General features: G+C 44.3%; 1 protein-coding gene across 1 annotated transcript in view; it reads left to right on the top strand.

Moving 5' to 3' along the window:
• Window positions 1-20,977, top strand: part of LOC311122104 (uncharacterized protein) — a 65,014-nt gene extending 44,037 nt beyond the window's left edge. The window contains 10 exon segments of the mRNA XM_084196513.1: window positions 11,562-11,608; window positions 14,078-14,115; window positions 14,675-14,739; window positions 14,872-15,086; window positions 15,274-15,533; window positions 15,693-15,818; window positions 15,984-16,116; window positions 16,200-16,229; window positions 17,872-18,154; window positions 19,475-20,977. Of these exon segments, the coding sequence (XP_084052639.1) occupies window positions 11,562-11,608; window positions 14,078-14,115; window positions 14,675-14,739; window positions 14,872-15,086; window positions 15,274-15,533; window positions 15,693-15,818; window positions 15,984-16,116; window positions 16,200-16,229; window positions 17,872-18,154; window positions 19,475-19,481 (1,204 nt within the window). The 3' untranslated portion in view covers window positions 19,482-20,977.
• Window positions 20,978-22,814: the final 1,837 nt, after the last annotated feature.

Genomic DNA, 22,814 nt, shown 5'->3' with positions numbered 1-22,814 from the left:
TTTGATGCTAATGCAGTACGCCACAGGATGTTTTTGTGCTGGTCAAGGGCAGTCAAGTCTGAGGAGAACCAGGGGCTATATCTGTTCTTAGTTCTGTATTTTTTTAATGGGGCATGTTTATTTAAGATTGAGAGGAAATTACTTTTAAAGAACAACCAGGCATCCTCTACTGACGGAATGAGATCTATATCCATCCAGGATACCTGGCCCAGGTCAATTAGGAAGGCCTGCTCGCTAAAGTGTTTTAGGGAGCGTTTGACAGTGATGAGGGGTGGTCGTTTGACCGCGGACCCGTTACGGACGCAGGCAATAAGGCAGTGATCGCTGAGATCCTGGTTGAAGACAGCGGAGGTGTATTTAGAGGGTAAGTTAGTCAGGATGATATCTATGAGGGTACCCATGGTTACGGATTTAGGGTTGTACCTGGTAGGTTCGTTGATAATTTGCGTGAGATTGAGGGCATCTAGTTTGGATTGTAGGATGGCCGGGGTATTAAGCATATCCCAATTTAGGTCACCAAGCAGTACGAACTCTGAGGATAAATGGGGGGCGATCAATTCACATATGGTGTCCGGGGCACAGCTGGGGGCTGAGGGGGGTCTGTAGCAAGCAGCAACAGTGAGAGACTTATTTCTGGAAAGGTGGATTTTTAGAAGCTTGGCACACCTGTATTTGGAGAGTTTCTCCCATTCTTCTCTGCAGATCCTCTCAATCTCTGTCAGGTTGAATGGGGAGCGTCGCTGCACAGGTATTTTCAGGTCTCTCCAGAGATGTTCTATCGGGTTCAAGTCCTGGCTCTGGCTGGGCCACTCAAGGATATTCAGAGACTTGTCCCGAAGCCACTCCTGCATTGTCTTGGCTGTGTGCTTAGGGTAGTTGTCCTGTTGGAAAGTGAACCAGTCTGAGGTCCTGAGCACTCTGGAGCAGGTTTTCATCAAAGATCTCTCTGTACTTTGCTCCGTTCATCTTTCCCTCGATCCTAACTAGTCTCCCAGTCCCTGCTGCTGAAAAACTTCCCCACAGCATGATGCTCCCACCACCATGCTTCACTGTAGGGATGGTGCCAGGTTTCCTCCAGGCGTGACGCTTGGCAATCCGGCCAAAGAGTTCAATCTTGGTTTCATCAGACCAGAGAATCTTGTTTCTCATGGTCTGAGAGTCCTTTTGGTGCATTTTGGCAAACTCCAAGCGGGCTGTCATGTGCCTTTTACTGAGGAGTGGCTTCCGTCTGGCCACTCTACCATAAAAGCCTGATTGGTGGAGTGCTGCAAAGATGGTTGTCCTTCTGGAAGGTTCACCCATCTCCACAGAGGAACTCTGGAGCTCTGTCAGAGTGACCATCGGGTTCTTGGTCACCTCCCCTGACCGAGGCCCTTTTCCCCCGATTGCTCAGTTTTGGCCAGGTGGCCAGCTCTATGAAGAGTCTTGGTGGTTCCAAACTTCTTTCATTTAAGAATGATGGAGGCCACTGTGTTCTTGGAGACCTTCAATGCTGCAGAAATGTTTTGGTACCCTTCCCCAGATCTGTGCCTCGACACAATCCTGTCTCGGAGCTCTACGGACAATTCCTTCGACCTCATGGCTTGGTCTTTGTTGTGACATGATCTGTCAACTGTGGGACCTTATATAGGCAGGTGTGTGCCTTTCCAAATCATGTCCAATCAATTTAATTTACCACAGGTGGACTCCAATCAAGTTGTAGAAACATCAAGGATGACCAATGGAAACAGGATGCACCTGAGCTCAATTTTGAGTCTCATAGCAAAGGGTCTGAATAGTTATGTAAATAAGGTATTTCTGTTTTTTTATTTTTAATACATTTGCAAACATTTTCTAATAACCTGTTTTTGCTTTGTCATTATGGGGAATTGTGTAGATTGAGAAAAATAAGAAGTATTTAATAAATTTTAGAATAATGCTGTAACATAACAAAATGTGGAAAAAGGGAAGGGGTCTGAATACTTTTCCGAATGCACTGTATACTAAATAATGTGTGAAATTCGTTTTGATTTAGAATGGACCATTATCATGCACCTGTCTCAAAGCAGCGGGGAAAAAAATACATGTCATCTATGCACTTAAATCAAATAGAATGGAGGACGCTTTTCACATGGTTAATTTTCATGCCAGCCAGGTAGGCTATACTCCCGTTGTAAAGAGAAGCAATGTGCTTAATATTAGGAAAAGTTGATAAATAAATATTGTAGGCCTAGCATATAGAAAGCTGATGGGATCCTCCTCTATTTAATAGAGGCCATAACTCTGTTGCAATTGCGTAGCCTATAAGAAATTAGCGCAACATGAGTTCATGGGCTCTCATGAAGTGTTTGACTAGATTTTCGATAACATTTGCATTGATGTCAGAGTGATTAGAGGGACAATAGAGTGCTGAGTACCAGGCAGTTAGCAAGTTTGGTAGGCTACTAATGACCATCAGCAGCATCAGAGCTTGGAGAAGCCTAATTACCATGACTAAATGGTCACGTGGAATTCAACTACCGTCATGACTCATGACCCCCGGTGTGGCGGTAATACGGTCACCGTAATAGCCCTGCACATAGGCCTATATCATTAAGTCAAATGTTGAAAAAAATCTAATTGCAAACTGTAGCTTTAAAAGAAGGTAACCGCCCTCTTCCGCCCCCCCTGGAAGCCTCTTCCCCAGAGCAAAGAATCTGTATCACAAGCTAGGTTGCTATCCAATTGGCAACACATTTTCATGTGAATATTCTAAAATCAGCATAAAAGGAATATATCCTCACGGTGGCGGTCGGCTTGGTCCTTCTGCCGACGAATGGCCCTCTGGAGATGGATATGGGCGGCGTCCCAGACCTGTCCAGCCCTGCGGAACCACTCGTCGACAGCAGGCGCGTCGGTCTGGCTGGGTGTCCAAGGGGCCAGGGCCGGCTGGTACCCCAGGACGCACTGGAAGGGAGTGAGCCCTGTGGAGGAGTGAACGAGGGAGTTCTGGGCATATTCTGCCCAGGGAAGAAACCTTGCCCACTCACCCTGCCGGTCCTGACAGTGGCAACGAAGAAACCTCCCCAGCTCCTGGTTCATGCGCTCCACCTGCCCATTCGACTGAGGCCTATACCCGGAAGTGAGGCTGGCCGTGGCCCCGATCTTCTCCAGGAAAGCCTTCCACACTCGGGAGGTGAATTGGGGGCCACGGTCTGAGACAATGTCCTCCGGAAGTCCATAATGCTGGAAGACCTGTTGGAACAGGACCTCAGCGACCTGGAGAGCAGAAGGAAGACCAGTTAGTGGCAAAAAAACGCATGATTTGGAGAAACGATCTACGACCACCATGACTGTGGTGAAGCCGTCAGAACGTGGAAGGTCGGTGACAAAGTCTATGGACAGGTGTGACCAAGGTTGCTGAGGCACTGGAAGAGGAACTAGTTTGCCTGCCGGGGCGTTCCGAGGTGTCTTCGTTTGGGCACATACGGAACAGGAGTTGACATAGCGGGAGACATCAGAAGCCAAGGTGGGCCACCATTATTTTTGGGCTAGAGAATGCAGGGTGCGCATAATACCAGAGTGCCCTGCCGTAAGGGTGGTGTGCGCCCAGATCAGCAGGCGGTCACGGACACTGGTGGGTACATGCACGCGACCCGGAGGGGCGTTGGCAGGCGCTGGGTCCTCCTGAGCCGCCAGGCGGATGTCTTCGTCCACATCCCAAACGACAGGAGCAACGATGAGAGACGAGGGCAGGATCCCCCAGATCCTTCCTTTCTCCGGTATGGTGCATCCTGGAGAGTGCGTCGGCCTTCACATTCTGGGATCCTGGGCGGTAGGACAGAATGAATTGGAAGCGAGTGAGAAATTGGGCCCACCTGGGTTGACGAGAGTTCATCCGTTTTTCTGCCCGTATGTGCTCCAAATTCCGGTGGTCAGTAAGAATCCGGAATGGATGGACTGCGCCCTCCAGCCAGTGTCTCCATTCCTCCAGAGCGAGGACCACCGCCAACAGCTCCCTGTCTCCAACTACATAGTTCCTCTCTGCGGGGCTAAGCTTTTTAGAGAAAAAGGCACAGGGATACATTTTCTCTGGCTTACTGTGCCGCTGGGAGAGGACCGTACCCACGCCTTCCTCCGATGCGTCCACCTCCAGGATGAAAGGACGAGATGGATCTGGGTGTTTTAGGATGGGTGCTGTGGTGAACCTCTCCTTCAGCCTCTTGAAGGCAGCGTCAGCCTCAGGGTTCCAGGCCAGCTTCCGAGGCCCACCCTTCAGGAGAGAGGTGAGCGGGGTGGCTATGGAGCTGAAGGACCTGATGAAACGCCGGTAGAAATTAGCGAAGCCCAGGAAGCTCTGTAGGCCCTTGATGGTGGTGGGAACTGGCCATGACCTGACGGCGTCCGTCTTCACTCCTTCCATGAACACCCCTTGAGGACTGATCCGGTATCCCAGGAAGGAGATGGCCTGTTGGTGGAATTCGCATTTCTCCCCCTTCACCAACAGGCTGTGTTCTCAGAGGCGGAGTAGGACAGCTCGGATGTCCCTGACGTGCTCCTCGAACGTAGCCGAGTAGATCAGGATATCGTCGATGTACACCACCACCTGTCTACTCAGCATGTCCCGGAACACGTCATTGACAAAGGACAGGAACACAGAAGATGTGTTGCGAGGCCATAGGGCATGACGCAGTATTCATAGTGGCCTGAGGTAGTGCTGAATGCAGTCTTCCACTCGTCTCCTTCCCGGATTCGGATCAGGTTGTAGGCACTCCTCAAGTCCAACTTGGTAAAGTACCGGGCCCCTCGTAGCTGCTCGATGGCCGACGGAACCAGAGGGAGGGGGTACCGGTACTTGATGGTGACTGCGTTCAGCCCCCTGTAGTCAATGCATGGTCTCAGTCCTCCATCTTTCTTGGCCACGAAGAAGAAGCTGGCGGAGGCAGGAGAGGTAGAGCGTCTGAACCCCTGTTTCAGGGTTTCCGCCACATACTTCTCCATGGCCTCAGTCTCTGCCATGGAAAGGGGGTAAATGCGACTCTTCAGGGGGTGTTGTCCCTCCAGCAGGTCAATGGCGCAGTCCCAGGGCCTGTGAGGAGGGAGACACGTAGCCTTTAATGAAGAGAAGACATCGGAGAGATCTGCGTACTGAGTATACGAAGAGGCAGGACGCAGACGCAGGAATTAACAAGGTCAAGGTTTACTGAACAATAAGCAAGAAAAATAAGAAAGATAGAGTACACGTACGGGAGTTGCAGCGAGGGGACAAGACTTTAAACTACCAATTGGATATCATGAAATTGGGGAGAAAAAGGGGTCAAAAGTAAAATCAATCATCCATAAGTTTAAGATAGATATATCTGCGTTTCAATCCACCGCATCCACGGTGGCAGAGCTAGGGTGTTTTGTCTCAGGGGACTCATCTGAAGTCAGTACCGTTGATCTGCCAACTTCTGTTTTGTAGCGTCCAAACCATTTTGGCTACAAACTCATCTGACCCCACGTTGGAAAGGGGAGATTCCCACACACACTATAGTGTCCTCCATTTTGCGACCTACGACCCCCAAGATAACCGGTACCGGTTGGAAAAAAAGAATGTAATGAAAGTAGTGTTGTGCCCCAAAAAAAACCCAAAAAGGGGTTAAATACTGTATGTGTAAAACACATTCCCCAAGCTGTCTTATATCTACTAGATATAGAACAGACATTTCCAAACCTTATCCCTTTATGATACATTTTTTGACTGTCTTTTTGCCATTCATGAATGAGTTATTCAATGCTTTTCTATGGGCTTAGATTAGTAGTAATGATGTGTTTTAATGTGTTCTGTTGGACCTACAGACAGTTAGATTAGTAGTAGTAGTGGTGTGTTTTAATGTGTTCTGTTGGACCTACAGACAGTTAGATTAGTAGTAGTGGTGTGTTTTAATGTGTTCTGTTGGACCTACAGGCAGTTAGATTAGTAGTAATGATGTGTTTTAATGTGTTCTGTTGGACCTACAGACAGTTAGATTAGTAGTAATGATGTGTTTTGAATGTGTTCTGTTGGACCTACAGACAGTTAGATTAGTAGTAATGATGTGTTTTGAATGTGTTCTGTTGGACCTACAGACAGTTAGATTAGTAGTAATGATGTGTTTTGAATGTGTTCTGTTGGACCTACAGACAGTTAGATTAGTAGTGGTGGTGTGTTTTAATGTGTTCTGTTGGACCTACAGACAGTTAGATTAGTAGTGGTGGTGTGTTTTAATGTGTTCTGTTGGACCTACAGACAGTTAGATTAGTAGTGGTGGTGTGTTTTAATGTGTTCTGTTGGACCTACAGACAGTTAGATTAGTAGTGGTGGTGTGTTTTAATGTGTTCTGTTGGACCTACAGACAGTTAGATTAGTAGTAGTGGTGTGTTTTAATGTGTTCTGTTGGACCTACAGACAGTTAGATTAGTAGTGGTGGTGTGTTTTAATGTGTTCTGTTGGACCTACAGACAGTTAGATTAGTAGTAGTGGTGTGTTTTAATGTGTTCTGTTGGACCTACAGACAGTTAGATTAGTAGTAGTGTTGTGTTTTAATGTGTTCTGTTGGACCTACAGACAGTTAGATTAGTGGTAGTGGTGTGTTTGAATGTGTTCTATTGGACCTACAGACAGTTAGATTAGTAGTGGTGGTGTGTTTTAATGTGTTCTGTTGGACCTACAGACAGTTAGATTAGTAGTGGTGGTGTGTTTTAATGTGTTCTGTTGGACCTACAGACAGTTAGATTAGTAGTAGTGGTGTGTTTTAATGTGTTCTGTTGGACCTACAGACAGTTAGATTAGTAGTAGTGGTGTGTTTTAATGTGTTCTGTTGGACCTACAGACAGTTAGATTAGTAGTAGTGGTGTGTTTTAATGTGTTCTGTTGGACCTACAGACAGTTAGATTAGTAGTAGTGGTGTGTTTTAATGTGTTCTGTTGGACCTACAGACAGTTAGATTAGTAGTAGTGGTGTGTTTTAATGTGTTCTGTTGGACCTACAGACAGTTAGATTAGTAGTAGTGGTGTGTTTTAATGTGTTCTGTTGAACCTACAGACAGTTAGATTAGTAGTAGTGGTGTGTTTTAATGTGTTCTGTTGGACCTACAGACAGTTAGATTAGTAGTAGTGGTGTGTTTTAATGTGTTCTGTTGGACCTACAGACAGTTAGATTAGTAGTAGTGGTGTGTTTTAATGTGTTCTGTTGGACCTACAGACAGTTAGATTAGTAGTAGTGGTGTGTTTTAATGTGTTCTGTTGGACCTACAGACAGTTAGATTAGTAGTAGTGGTGTGTTTTAATGTGTTCTGTTGGACCTACAGAAAGTTAGATTAGTAGTAGTGGTGTGTTTTAATGTGTTCTGTTGGACCTACAGACAGTTAGATTAGTAGTAGTGGTGTGTTTTAATGTGTTCTGTTGGACCTACAGCCAGTTAGATTAGTAGTAGTGGTGTGGTTTAATGTGTTCTGTTGGACCTACAGACAGTTAGATTAGTAGTAGTGGTGTGTTTTAATGTGTTCTGTTGGACCTACAGACAGTTAGATTAGTGGTGGTGGTGTGTTTTAATGTGTTCTGTTGGACCTACAGCCAGTTAGATTAGTAGTAGTGGTGTGTTTTAATGTGTTCTGTTGGACCTACAGCCAGTTAGATTAGTAGTAGTGGTGTGGTTTAATGTGTTCTGTTGGACCTACAGACAGTTAGATTAGTAGTAGTGGTGTGTTTTAATGTGTTCTGTTGGACCTACAGACAGTTAGATTAGTAGTAGTGGTGTGTTTTAATGTGTTCTGTTGGACCTACAGACAGTTAGATTAGTAGTAGTGGTGTGTTTTAATGTGTTCTGTTGGACCTACAGACAGTTAGATTAGTAGTGGTGGTGTTTTTTTAATGTGTTCTGTTGGACCTACAGCCAGTTAGATTAGTAGTAGTGGTGTGTTTTAATGTGTTCTGTTGGACCTACAGCCAGTTAGATTAGTAGTAGTGGTGTGGTTTAATGTGTTCTGTTGGACCTACAGACAGTTAGATTAGTAGTAGTGGTGTGTTTTAATGTGTTCTGTTGGACCTACAGACAGTTAGATTAGTAGTAGTGGTGTGTTTTAATGTGTTCTGTTGGACCTACAGACAGTTAGATTAGTAGTAGTGGTGTGTTTTAATGTGTTCTGTTGGACCTACAGACAGTTAGATTAGTAGTGGTGGTGTGTTTTAATGTGTTCTGTTGGACCTACAGACAGTAACTCATGATACCGGGTGACTTCACATCTCTAAAGGCTTTCCCAAAGATAAGCAATGTCACCTGTAATGTCACCATCAGTGTTGACAGTGTGTTATGTCACATGTCCTCTCCGCACAGGCTACACAAACGCCTCACACCGCGTGGCTGCTGCCTCTCTAACCTGGTGGTCCCTGCACGCTCCACCCACGTGGAGTTCCAGGTCTCAGGCAGCCTCTGGCACTGCCGTTCTGCTGCCAACAAGGCAGAGTTCATCTCAGCCTATGCTACCCTCCAGTCCCTCGACTTCTTGGCGCTGACGGAAATATGGATTACCACTGAAAACACTGCTACTCCTACTGCTCTCTCCTCGTCTGACCATGTGTTCTCGCATACCCCGAGAGCATCTGGTCAGCGGGGTGGTGGCACAGGAATCCTCATCTCTCCCAAGTGGACATTCTCAATTTTTCCCCTGACCCATCTGTCTATCTCCTCATTTGAATTCCATGCTGTCACAGTCACTAGCCCATTTAAGCTTAATATCCTTGTCATCTATCGCCCTCCAGGTTCCCTTGGAGAGTTCATCAATGAGCTTGATGCCTTGATAAATTCCTTTCCTGAGGATGGCTCACCCCTCACAGTTCTGGGGGATTTCAACCTCCCTACGTCTACATTTGACTCATTTCTCTCTGCCTCCTTCTTTCCACTCCTCTCCTCTTTTGACCTCACCCTCTCACCGTCCCCCCCTACTCACAAGGCAGGCAATACGCTTGACCTCATCTTTACTAGATGCTGTTCTTCTACTAATCTCACTGCAACTCCCCTCCATGTCTCCGACCACTACTTTGTATCCTTTTCTCTCTCGCTCTCCTCCAACACTACTCACTCTGCCCCTACACAGATGGTAATGCGCCGTCGCAACCTTCGCTCTCTCTCTCCCGCTACTCTCTCCTCTTCCATCCTATCATCTCTTCCCTCTGCTCAATCCTTCTCCCTCCAATCTCCTGATTCTGCCTCCTCAACCCTCCTCTCCTCCCTTTCTGCATCCTTTGACTCTCTATGTCCCCTATCCTCCCGGCCGGCTCGGTCCTCCCCTCCAGCTCCGTGGCTTGATGACTCATTGCGAGCTCACAGAACAGAGCTCCGGGCAGCTGAGCGGAAATGGAAGAAAACTAGACTCCCTGCGGACCTGGCATCTTTTCACTCCCTCCTCTCTACATTTTCTTCATCTGTTTCTGCTGCTAAGGCCACTTTCTACCACTCTAAATTCCAAGCATCTGCCTCTAACCCTAGGAAGCTCTTTGCCACATTCTCCTCCCTGCTGAATCCTCCCCCCCCCCCCCCCACCTCCTCCCTCTGTGGATGACTTCGTTAACCATTTTGAAAAGAAGGTTGACGACATCCGATCCTCGTTTGTTAAGTCAAATGACACTGCTGGTCCTGCTCACACTGCCCTACCCTATGCTTTGACTTCTTTCTCCCCTCTCTCTCCAGATAAAATCTTGCGACTTGTGACGGCAGGCCGCCCAACAACCTGCCCGCTTGACCCTATCCCCTCCTCCAGAACATCTCTGGTGACCTTCTCCCTTACCTCACCTCGCTGATCAACTCATCCTTGACCGCTGGCTATGTCCCTTCCATCTTCAAGAGAGCGAGAGTTGCACCCCTTCTCAAAAAACCAACACTCGATCCCTCTGATGTCAACAACTACAGACCAGTATCCCTTCTTTCTTTTCTCTCCAAAACTATTGAGCGTGCTGTCTTTAGCCAACTCTCTTGCTATCTCTCTCAGAATGACCTTCTTGATCCAAACCAGTCAGGTTTCAAGACTGGTCATTCAACTGAGACTGCTCTTCTCTGTGTCACGGAGGCTCTCCGCACTGCTAAAGCTAACTCTCTCTCCTCTGCTCTTGTCCTTCTAGACCTGTCTGCTGCCTTTTGATACTGTGAACCATCAGATCCTCCTCTCCACCCTCTCCGAGCTGGGCATCTCTGGCGCGGCTCACTCTTGGATTGCGTCCTACCTGACCGGTCGCTCCTACCAAGTGGCGTGGCGAGAAGCTGTCTCCGCACCACGTGCTCTCACCACTGGTGTCCCCCAGGGCTCAGTTCTAGGCCCTCTCCTATTCTCCCTATACACCAAGTCACTTGGCTCTGTCATATCCTCACATGGCCTCTCCTATCATTGCTACGCTGACGACACACAACTAATCTTCTCCTTTCCCCCTTCTGATAACCAGGTGGCGAATCGCATCTCTGCATGTCTGGCAGACATATCAGTATGGATGACGGATCACCACCTCAAGCTGAACCTTGGCAAGACGGAGCTGCTCTTCCTCCTGGGGAAGGACTGCCTGTTCCATGATCTCGCCATCACGGTTGACAACTCCGTTGTGTCCTCCTCCCAGAGTGCGAAGAGCCTTGGCGTGACCCTGGACAACACCCTGCCGTTCTCCGCTAACATCAAGGCGGTGACCCGATCCTGTAGGTTCATGCTCTACAACATTCGGAGAGTACGACCCTGCCTTACACAGGAAGCGGCACAGGTCCTAATCCAGGCACTTGTCATCTCCCGTCTGGATTACTGCAACTCGCTGTTGGCTGGGCTCCCTGCCTGTGCCATTAAACCCCTACAACTCATCCAGAATGCCGCAGCCCGTCTGGTGTTCAACCTTCCCAAGTTCTCTCACGTCACCCCGCTCCTCCGCACACTCCACTGGCTTCCAGTTGAAGCTCGCATCTGCTACAAGACCATGGTGCTTGCCTACGGAGCTGTGAGGGGAACGGCACCTCCGTACCTTCAGGCTCTGATATGTCCCTACACCCAAACGAGGGCATTGCGTTCATCCACCTCTGGCCTGCTGGCTCCCCTACCTCTGCGGAAGCATAGTTCCCGCTCAGCCCAGTCAAAACTGTTCGCTGCTCTGGCACCCCAATGGTGGAACAAGCTCCCTCACGACGCCAGGACAGCGGAGTCACTCACCACCTTCCGGAGACATTTGAAACCCCACCTCTTTAAGGAATACCTGGGATAGGATAAAGTAATCCTTCTACCCCCCCCTTATCCCAACCCAAACCCCAACCCCCCAAAAAAAAAAATTATAAAAAAAAAAAAAATTATATAAAAAAATAAAATATTAAATTAAAACATTGTAAAGTGGTGATCCCACTGGCTATAAGGTGAATGCACCTATTTGTAAGTCGCTCTGGATAAGAGCGTCTGCTAAATGACGTAAATGTAAATGTAAATTTAGGCCACCATAGGGAGTGGTTCTATCACCCTTTATACACCCTTTGTATTGCTTATGAAGACTATATGCATGCTATATAAAGCCTTTATAAGTTGTATTTAGTTTAATCACAGTCTATCCATCTGCTTTACCAACAGCAGAGACCATGGTGGAGAGTGCTGTATCAAGCCTGGACCTGAGAAATGTGAGTGTTAACTGATTTAATTGTTTTTCAATCAAAATAATTTTAAAGCGTTCATTATACTTGAGTCCCAGGCAAGGAACACAATCATTATCTATTTGGTCAAAACAAACTTAAATGTAGAGTCAGCAATATGATGTAGATGCACAAAGTAAATAGCAAAGTGGGTCAATTTCTGCAACAACTACAGTGAGGGAAAAAATATTTGATCCCCTGCTGATTTTGTACGTTTGCCCACTGACAAAGACATGATCAGTCTATAATTTTAATGGTAGGTTTATTTGAACAGTGAGAGACAGAATAACAACAACAAAAATCCAGAAAAATGCATTTCAAAAATGTTATAAATTGATTTGCATTTTAATGAGGGAAATAAGTATTTGACCCCCTCTCAATCAGAAAGATTTCTGGCTCCCAGGTGCCTTTTATACAGGTAATGAGCTGAGATTAGGAGCACACTCTTAAAGGGAGTGCTCCTAATCTCAGTTTGTTACCTGTATAAAAGACACCTGTCCACAGAAGCAAGCAATCAATCAATCAGATTCCAAACTCTCCACCATGGCCAGGACCAAATAGCTCTCCAAGGATGTCAGGGACAAGATTGTAGACCTACACAAAGCTGGAATGGGCTACAACATTTACATTTACATTTACGTCATTTAGCAGACGCTCTTATCCAGAGCGACTTACAGTTAGTGATTACATATTTTTTTTTATACTGGCCCCCCGTGGGAATCGAACCCACAACCCTGGCGTTGCAAACACCATGCTCTATCAACTGAGCTATATCCCTGTCGGCCATTCCCTCCCCTACCCTGGACGACGCTGGGCCAATTGTGCGCCGCCCATGAGTCTCCTGGTCGCGGCCGTCTGCGACAGAGCCTGGATTCGAACCAGGATCTCTAGAGGCACAGTTAGCACTGCGATGCAGTGCCTTAGACCACTAGACCACTGCGCCACAAGACCATCGCCAAGCAGCTTGGTGAGAAGGTGACAACAGTTTAGATTATTTGCAAATGGAAGAAACACAAAAGAACTGTCAACCTCCCTCGGCCTGGGGCTCCATGCAAGATCTCACCTCGTGGAGTTGCAATGATCATGAGAATGGTGAGGAATCAGCCCAGAACTACACGGGAGGATCTTTGTCAATGATCTCAAGGCAGCTGGGACCATAGTCACCAAGAAAACAATTGGTAACACACTACGTCGTGAAGGACTGAAATCCTGCAGCGCCCGCAAGGTCCCCCTGCTCAAGAAAGCACATATACAGGGCCCTCTGAAGTTTGCCAATGAACATCTGAATGGGTGGGTGAAAGTGTTGTGGTCAGATGAGACCAAAATCGAGCTCTTTGGCAGTAACTCAACTCGCCGTGTTTGGAGGAGGAGGAATGCTGCCTATGACCCCAAGAACACCATCCCCACCGTCAAGCATGGAGGTGGAAACATTATGCTTTGGGGGTGTTTTTCTGCTAAGGGGACAGGACAACTTCACCGCATCAAAGGGACTTAGGACGGGGCCATGTACCTTTCAATCTTGGGTGAGAACCTCCTTCCCTCAGCCAGGGCATTGAAAATGGGTCGTGGATGGGTATTCCAGCATGACAATGACCCAAAACACACGGCCAAGGCAACAAAGGAGTGGCTCAAGAAGAAGCACATTAAGGTCCTGGAGTGGCCTAGCCAGTCTCCAGACCTTAATCCCATAGAAAATCTGTGGAGGGAGCTGAAGGTTCGAGTTGCCAAACGTCAGCCTCGAAACCTTAATGACTTGGAGAAGATCCCTCCTGAGACGTGTGCAAACCTGGTGGCCAACTACAAGAAACGTCTGACCTCTGTGATTGCCAACAAGTCATGTTTTGCAGAGGGGTCAAATACTTATTTCCCTCATTAAAATGCAAATCAATTTAACATTTTTGACATGCTTTTTTCTGGATTTTGTTGTTGTTATTCTGTCTCTCACTGTTCAAGTAAACCTACCATTAAAATTAGACTGATCATGTTTTGTCAGTGGGCAAACGTACAAAATCAGCAGGGGATCAAATACTTTTTTCCCTCACTGTAAGGGCATTAGAGCGCGATGCTAAACTTCTCAGTTGTTTTGGTCCCGTGGCTACCACGCTGTAAGAGAGTGAAGAGAACCCGTGCACATGGGCAGATACTGTGTGAGAGAGAAGTCAGGCATCTTGCTCATCACAATATCTGCGGTGCTGCTCGTACAACATCATTTAGCTGACTCTACCTTTAAGCTCTCATCCTGGGATCTACCAGAAATCAGGCCCCCAACATCTCCAAAACATGGACCAGAACCATGTTGTTTCCTGCTTCCACAAACATTCATTAATATAACACTAATGTGTGCTAATGAGACTGTTGCTAACATATATAGATTTTTATTACAAGTCTATTTAATAATTATTAATTAGTTATTACATGAGATTGTCCATTTTAAATAACTACTACTTTTGACTTCAGGGATTCCTCAGAGCTGTAAGACTTGTGAACATGTTGAGGTAAGTCATAATGTCAATTCTCACTTTTACATACCTTCAGGAGTCAGGCACAGTCTGAAAGCCAGGTGTGTACTGACCAACCATTCATACTGGGATATAGACAGTCCTGTGTTCTGCTTTAGTAATATAAACACAGTCTGAAAGCCAGGTGTGTACTGACCAACCATTCATACTGGGATATAGACAGTACTGTGTTCTGCTTTAGTAATATAAACACAGTCTGAAAGCCAGGTGTGTACTGACCAACCATTCATACTGGGATATAGACAGTCCTGTGTTCTGCTTGTAGGAATGCAGGATTTTAGCTGTTGTCATATTTTGTCATTAGACAGTTTAATTGATAAATCACCAGCATTCCATGTAACATTGAATAAAGACATTAGATTAGTTACTTTGGTTAATGGGCCAGTTTCCCGGACACAGATTAAGCCTAGTCCTGGACCTTAAAGAACTTTCTATTGAAACTTCCATTGATCATGCTTTAAGTCCAGCACTAGACTCAATCTGTGTCCAGGAAACTGGCCCCATATGTATAACTGACATGCTTGTCCTTGTTCAGGACTCCACACAGTGGCTTCAGATTGAACCCTTGACTTCCACTGTCCAGGGAGTGAAAATGTTCAGGTAAAATAACTACTTTTAACATTAAATGCCACTTGCTAGTGTATTTCCCCATTACCTTTGGGAATAGGCTTCTAATCCAACCTCTCCATTTGACGATTGACCCTCTCTACCATATCTTGTTGTTGCCCTCAGGCACAGGACACCCAAAGGGCGTTATGAGTGCACAGTGTCTGGGATCCGCTGGGTGTGTGACAGAGATGTCATTCTGAAGTATCACTTCAGGAACTGGTATCCCTACAGTCACCTTCTGAAAGACATGCAGTACGGACAAGGTGGTCCATTGCTGGACATCACTATGGAGTTAGGTGAACTGGAGGAAGTTCATCTGCCACACTTTGTCTGTTTAGGTAAAACCATATTGACATAGTATTCAGAAAGACATTTCCATGTAACTGAGTTTCACTTCCTGAATGAATGAATGAATATTCTGGGAGTTTGAGTTTACTGTGATCTGATACCGCATATTCTTTGTGTTTTAGTTGGATGAATAATCCAATATTTGTCTTTCTGTCTCCTTTTTATTGTGTTGTTCAGGGACCAACCCTTCCCTGGGGAATGAGATGAAGATTCTTCATGTAGAGGAACATGGAGTGTCTGTTGAGGAAGTGCATGAGGTCACCAGATTCCATGCTAAGATTCTCCATCCCAAGTTCTCAGTTATCTCTGTTATACTGAGCTATATCTTTTGGCGGAACATAGATGTCCACTGTGAGCTGATGCTCTATATGACAGTGAAAAAGCAAACACTAATTCCACGCCTATACCTGTTCCCCAGTAACCCCAGCCAAATACAGGTGAGGTACCATTCTTTTAGAGGTGACCTTAACTAAGCAGTGGTACGGTTTATGTTGACACTCATAACATGAAGATAATAGTGTGTTGCTAGTTTTCTGAATAATGTTTGAATAAGACTATACATTGTCTGGCTGTGTATTCCATGCCTCGTTTCGCAGGCTGTGGAACAACAGGAAAAGTCTCAAGGGTCTTCAAGGGTTCTCATCTCAAGACCAGAGCAGGCCTTCAAACTGAATAGTTTCTTCAGACTGAACATTCCCTGTTCTACCTACATCAATCCACAGGTACAGTTTTAGTAGACTAAGAACATGAATCTGACATTTAAGTCACATTTCTATCCATTGCTCTCTCTCGCTCGATGGCTCTCAATTCAAATGGCTTTATTGGCATGGGAAACATATGTTTACATTGCAAGCAATCTCTCTCTCGCTCTCTCCATCTCTCTCCAGAAGATTCATCTCATACATAGAGACTCCACACCAAGCTTTTTCAAGGCGGTTTTGAAAATGACAGGGGTTGACATTGAGATGGAGTTATTCGGTGATGATGAGAGGATAGCATGGAAAGAAGTGGTATCACAAGGTAGGAGCATATGTCAATCATAACTTTGTACTTTTGTAACAGATGCTATTTAGAGTGATATAACCTCATTTTGTTTCTTTCAGATGAATACATCACTGCCACCCATTCAACAAGTAAGTAAACATGAGAGTTACAGTGCATTCAGAAAGTATTCAGACCCCTTGACTTTTTCCACATTTTGTTACGTTACAGCCTTATTATAAAATTGATAAAATCGTTTTTCCCCCTCATCAATCTACACAAAATACCCCATAATGACAAAGCAAAAACAGGTTTTTAGACATTGTTGCAAATGTATATATAAAAAAAAACCTGAAATATCACATTTACATAAGTATTCAGACCCTTTACTCAGTACTTTGTTGAAGCACCTTTGGCAGCGATTACAGCATCAATTCTTCTTGGGCATGATGCTACAAGCTTGGCACACCTGTATTTGGGGAGTTTCTCCCATTCTTCTCTGCAGATCCTCTCAAGCTCTGTCAGGTTGGATGGGGAGCGTCGCTGCACAGCTATTTACAGGTCTCTCTAGAGATATTAGATCGAGTTCAAGTCCGGGCTCTGGCTGGGCCACTCAAGGGCATTCAGTGACTTGTCCCGAAGCCACTCCTGCATTGTCTTGGCAGTGTGCTTAGGGTAGTTGTCCTGTTGGAAGGTGAACCTTCGCCCCAGTCTGAGGTCCTGAGCGCTCTGGAGCAGGTTTTCATCAAGGATCTCTCTGTACTGCTCCATTCATCTTTCCCTCGATCCTGACTAGTCTCACAGTCCCTGCCGCTGAAAAACATCCCCACAGCATGATGCTGCCACCACCATGCTTCACCGTAGGGATGGTGCCAGGGTTCTTCCAGATGTGACGCTTGGCATTCAGGCCAAAGAGTTCAATCTTGGTTTCATCAGACCAGATAATCTTGTTTCTCATGGTCTGAGAGTCCTTTAGGTGCTTTTTGGCAAACTCCAAGCGGGCTTTAATGTGTCTTTTACTGAGGAGTAGCTTCCGTCTGGCCACTCTACCATAAAGGCCTGATTGGTAGAGTTCTGCAGAGATGGTTGTCCTTCTGGAAGGTTATCCCATCTCCACAGAGGAGCTCTGGAGCTCTTTCAGAGTGACCATCAGGTTCTTGGTCACCTCCCTGACCAAGGCCCTTCTCCCCCGATTGCTCAGTTTCGCCGGGCGGCCAGCTCTAGGAAGAGTCTTGGTGGTTCCAAACTTCTTCCATTTAAGAATGATAGAGGCCACTGTGTTCTTGGAGACCTTCAATGCTGCAGAACTGTTTCGGTACCCTTCCCCAGATCTGGGCCTCAGGATAATTATTAACTTGACCATTCTTAAAGAGATAATAAATGTCTGATTTGTTATTGTTACCCATCTACCAATCACTGCCCTTCTTTATGAGGCTTTCAAAAAATATATACTTGAATCTGTGCTTGAAATACAATACTTGACTGAGGGACCTTCCAGATGTTGAATGTATGGGGGACAGGCCCACTTTGACATTAGAGGATTCTGAGTAGATTGTTGATAAAACATTAATAATCTATTTTCAATGACTTCTCAATAAACCTAATACGAAAATGTGTTATTTCAATTTGTTATTTTAAATTGACTGACTTTAATTGGAATTGACCACAACCCTGGAGTCAGCTCTATACAAGAAATGACTATCAGAGGAATGATAACTGGAGAGACTGGAAGATGTAGAAACAGCTGCTGTTAACCCTAAAGCCATATTAATTTAATTGACCCCCCCCCTTCAGCATTAACAGTCCCTGACATTCCTGCTGAGGAGTTTCTGAAGAAACACTGGGCTAAACTAATTCAGCGAACCAAAAACTCAATGCCAATAGCAGATGATCTGTGGTCAAAGAACATGATTGGTGAAGAAGAGCACTCCAGAATAACAGCTGAAACAACTGAACAGGACCGAATGAGAAAACTACTGAAAGCAGTCATCCCCAAAGGACCAGAAGTGACGGGAGCTTGTCTCAAAGCTCTCGTTGAACATGAAAACCATCTTGTTAGGGACTTGAGTGAATCTAGGTAAGACAGTTTTCATTGCTCCCTCCCTTGAATATGTGTAATGATTAAATATAGGTCAAATAAAAACACAGCTACCCAGATCAAAGAGGAACTGTTTTTCCAGAATGGAAGCATGTTTTAGTGTTTCTGTCTGTAATAAATGACTGTTATCTTATTGTAGTTACATCATAGGACCATCATCACATCATTATCTCAGGTGGAACTCCTCCTTCTCCTCCATACTTTCTGATCTCTCTCTTCCCTTCTCCTCCATACTTTCTGATCTCTCTCTTCCCTTCTCCTCCCTACTTTCTGATCTCTCTCTTCCCTTCTCCTCCATACTTTCTGATCTCTCTCTTCCCTTCTCCTCCATACTTTCTGGTCTCTCTCTTCCCTTCTCCTCCATACTTTCTGATCTCTCTCTTCCCTTCTCCTCCATACTTTCTGATCTCTCTCTTCCCTTCTCCTCCATACTTTCCGATCTCTCTCTTCCCTTCTCCTCCATACTTTCTGATCTCTCTCTTCCCTTATCCTCCATACTTTCTGATCTCTCTCTTCCCTTCTCCTCTCTACTTTCTGATCTCTCTCTTCCCTTCTCCTCCATACTTTCTGATCTCTCTCTTCCCTTCTCCTCCATACTTTCTGATCTCTCTCTTCCCTTCTCCTCCATACTTTCTGATCTCTCTCTTCCCTTCTCCTCCATACTTTCTGATCTCTCTCTTCCCTTCTCCTCCATACTTTCTGATCTCTCTCTTCCCATCTCCTCCATACTTTCTGATCTCTCTCTTCCCTTCTCCTCCATACTTTCTGATCTCTCTCTTCCCTTCTCCTCCATACTTTCCGATCTCTCTCTTCCCTTCTCCTCCATACTTTCCGATCTCTCTCTTCCCTTCTCCTCCATACTTTCCGATCTCTCTCTTCCCTTCTCCTCTCTACTTTCTGATCTCTCTCTTCCCTTCTCCTCCATACTTTCTGATCTCTCTCTTCCCTTCTCCTCCATACTTTCTGATCTCTCTCTTCCCTTCTCCTCCATACTTTCTGATCTCTCTCTTCCCTTCTCCTCCATACTTTCTGATCTCTCTCTTCCCTTCTCCTCCATACTTTCTGATGTCTCTCTTCCCTTCTCCTCCCTACTTTCTGATCTCTCTCTCCCCTTCTCCTCTCTACTTTCTGATCTCTCTCTTCCCTTCTCCTCTCTACTTTCTGATCTCTCTCTTCCCTTCTCCTCTCTACTTTCTGATCTCTCTCTTCCCTTCTCCATACTTTCTGATCTCTCTCTTCCCTTCTCCTCCATACTTTCTGATCTCTCTCTTCCCTTCTCCTCCATCCTCTTTCTTATAGAACCTAATCTGAAGACGCTGAGGCCTGTCTCCTATTCTGTGGACTAAGACACTTCTTCACCTAATCTGAAGACGCTGAGGCCTGTCTCCTAGTCTGTGGACTAAGACACCTAATCTGAAGACGCTGAGGCCTGTCTCCTAGTCTGTGGACTAAGACACTTCTTCACCTAATCTGAAGACGCTGAGGCCTGTCTCCTAGTCTGTGGAATAAGACACTTCTTCACCTAGGAATGTATTGTGTTTGTGTGTGTCTTTGTATATACTGTGTGTGAGTTGGTCTCTGATTACTGTGATTAGTTCAATGTAACGTCAAATACTATACATTATAATCAGTCTGTTTTGGGTTAGCAGAATCATTGTATATCATAGGTTTTCCATCCTATCATGTTACCACACAGATGTGACTGTCTAGCTCAGCGGTTCCCAAACTTTCCCATTCTGGAGACCATCAAATCACCGTCCAAAGCTCTTGAGGACCACCATTCACGGAGTCGCTGTTCTTTTTTCACATCAAATATATTGCCGGTCAAATTCTATCAATAGATGTGAATGTAACAAAGCCTGTAAAGGTTTTATTATCATTATAAACTAGTTGCATTGTGAAAAGGAATGTAAAATTGATTATAATACCATTAATACTCCCAACTGTTATTATTTTTGAATAATGTAATTGCAGTTTTACTAGATATAATCTTAACTTATAGGCTGAATACTTGTATTAAGTGGATGAAGACTTTACATGAACCTATGGGTGTTGAATCCTCCCACTGTGTTGAAATAGGAAGTCCATTTATAATGAAGTAGAGGAACGGGTCTACCTCTTATTGTAGATCAATGGTGCCGCTACTTCGCTTCACCTCCGTTCCGCCAGTATGAATAAACAAGACCTAGAAAGAATAAGGTCGTGACCTCGGCGATTTTTCCTTCAAAATAAAAGTCCCGCAATGATGATAGTGATTTTATTTTATTTTTTTACTGAAATTCGTAACATTTATTGTATTAAATATCTGACACTAATACCTCTATTTCAGTCTTGGAAAAGTTTTTTCTTAGCTTTTGTTGTTTCATTTCATTGTAAGGCTTTGTACATTCCCCACGGGCTTTAAATGGATGATTTTGACCATATCTGGTTAATTAGGGGCGTTTCTAAATGCTAAATAGCCAAAGTAATACACAAGAACTGAGGCTGAGAACAACTGGTATTTATCAATGGCGACCTCCTACGTTTGCGTCATAGGATTGGTTAATACATCATACTTTTTCTATGCATACCAACAAAATTGCATTTATATGTTGTATTTTAAGATAGATTCTACACAATATTTATAAATTGATAAATGTGCATGCACAAAAGCATTGAGATGTATAAACTTGGCGCATTCATATTTGCAGTTATAAATCAGACATGTTGTAAAACGGTACCTGCATGAACCAGCATTATAACTCCACCTGAAATATATGGAGGACTAAAAGTGCCACAATTAAATAAATAAATACACCATTAAATAATTACTTAAATGTGTCATTAATTAATTAAAATTAGAATTAAATACATAAATGTGTTATTAAATGTGTCATTAATTAATTCAAATACCGATTCATTTTATGTAAAATACATATATAATAATTTCACTATTTACATTTACATTTCATGGTCCTGCGTTGGAGTGCTTCCTGAATTACTTAAAACTGTCAAACTGACCCATCAAAAGTTGGTAGGCGGAACCTAACGCCTGATTGGTTACCCTCTGCATCAAGCCAAGACAAATCAATTCCGGATAATGTCAGCAGGTCCTGCTTCTACATCCTCTGCTAAGTTTAAAATGTCTCTAACCAACTCCCTGGAAAGTTCACGGAGATCCTCCATTGTCTCTATCCAGGTTGGCCTACTCTACTTCAGACCAAAGCAATGGATCAGACTAGATTCGCGTTAGCCCCGCCCACTGACTTTGATGGGTCAGTTTGACAGTTTTAAGTAATTCATGAATCACTGCAATGCAGGATCATGAAATGTAAATGTAAATAGTGAAATAATTATATATGTATTTTACATAAAATGAATCGGTATTTGAATTAATTAATGATACATTTAATTACACATTTATGTATTTAATTCTAATTTGAATTAATTAATGACACATTTAAGTAATTATTTAATGGTGTATTTATTTATTTAATTGTGGCACTTTTAGTCCTCCATAGAAATACGCCATCATTCATCTTTTATGGTGACAATAACGCCCTTATTTTCTGGATACTTTGGAAGGATTGGAATTAGGCCAAGACAGTATATCTAAAGGAAATATCCATGGCGAACTTCAAATGTCTTTGGAGGTGTTGGCAGAATGTTTTATTTTACAGTGACATTTTCTGTAGTTTTATCTGACCGTTTCTGAAAGACAAAAACAACTGCAAATTGTTGTGGACCTGTAAGCAGATCGTTGGAATGAAGTAATGTTTTGCATTCACTTTTCCTGAACCTAAATATGCTTCCCTGCCCACAAATTCTGAAATATTGTCTACTCAAAAAAATTAAAATAAACTAGAGTTTATTGGTAGCCTACACACTTCAATACAAAAGATCATCTGTCTGTTCACCTGTTCCATTCTGCTGTATGTTATAAACCGCGCCGCGCACCCTGTCATCTACATAGAGCAAACACTTTAAATAATAGCCTCTCTGATAGGCCCAATTAAATGAGAAATGCGCATGGTCATTTGTTGTATGGCTACATCGGGAATATGAACTCATCATGGCCAGAAAAGGTGAGGAATTTATTATGCAATGATTATGATAATGTATTATGTTTATAAATGAAATATTGTCAACGCAAGAAATGTCACATTACATCATTCAGTCGCCTACAAACGTCAACGGAAAAGGTGAATCGTCTATTCTAACGTTAAACTGCGCTTCGGATCGGATCGCATAGAGCAAAATAGGCTGCTGGAAATACTGTATCTGATCTATTTACTACTGTGAAGTGGGTCCTATTAAATGAGAGATGGGACGAATGGTAGCCAATCCTAACTTGTTATAGGCCTATAGGATATTTGGCGAGTATAGGCTTTATTCTGCAATAACAGGAAATATATGCCTATTTCTAATTATTTTAGAATGTAAAGATAAATGGATTTTCACTAGCAGCAAATGATTGCATCTTGTTATTATATTTAGCTAGGCCTACCGGTTGTTTTGTTCTGAATAAGAGTCTCATCATACATTCCCCATCTTCACAAAGCTACTAGGCTACTTTTGCCTTATTAATATGCAAGACTTCAACCACTAGAAACTGTGCGCACGCATGGTCTAAAGTTTGCAGCAAATTCTCAGGTCAAGT

This window comes from Coregonus lavaretus (assembly GCF_964263955.1).
Source record: "Coregonus lavaretus genome assembly, contig: HAP1_SCAFFOLD_1504, whole genome shotgun sequence".
Lineage (NCBI taxonomy): Eukaryota > Metazoa > Chordata > Actinopteri > Salmoniformes > Salmonidae > Coregonus > Coregonus lavaretus.
The sequence above is the reverse complement of the archived record's forward strand: the minus strand, read 5'-3'. Positions and strand labels throughout refer to the sequence as shown.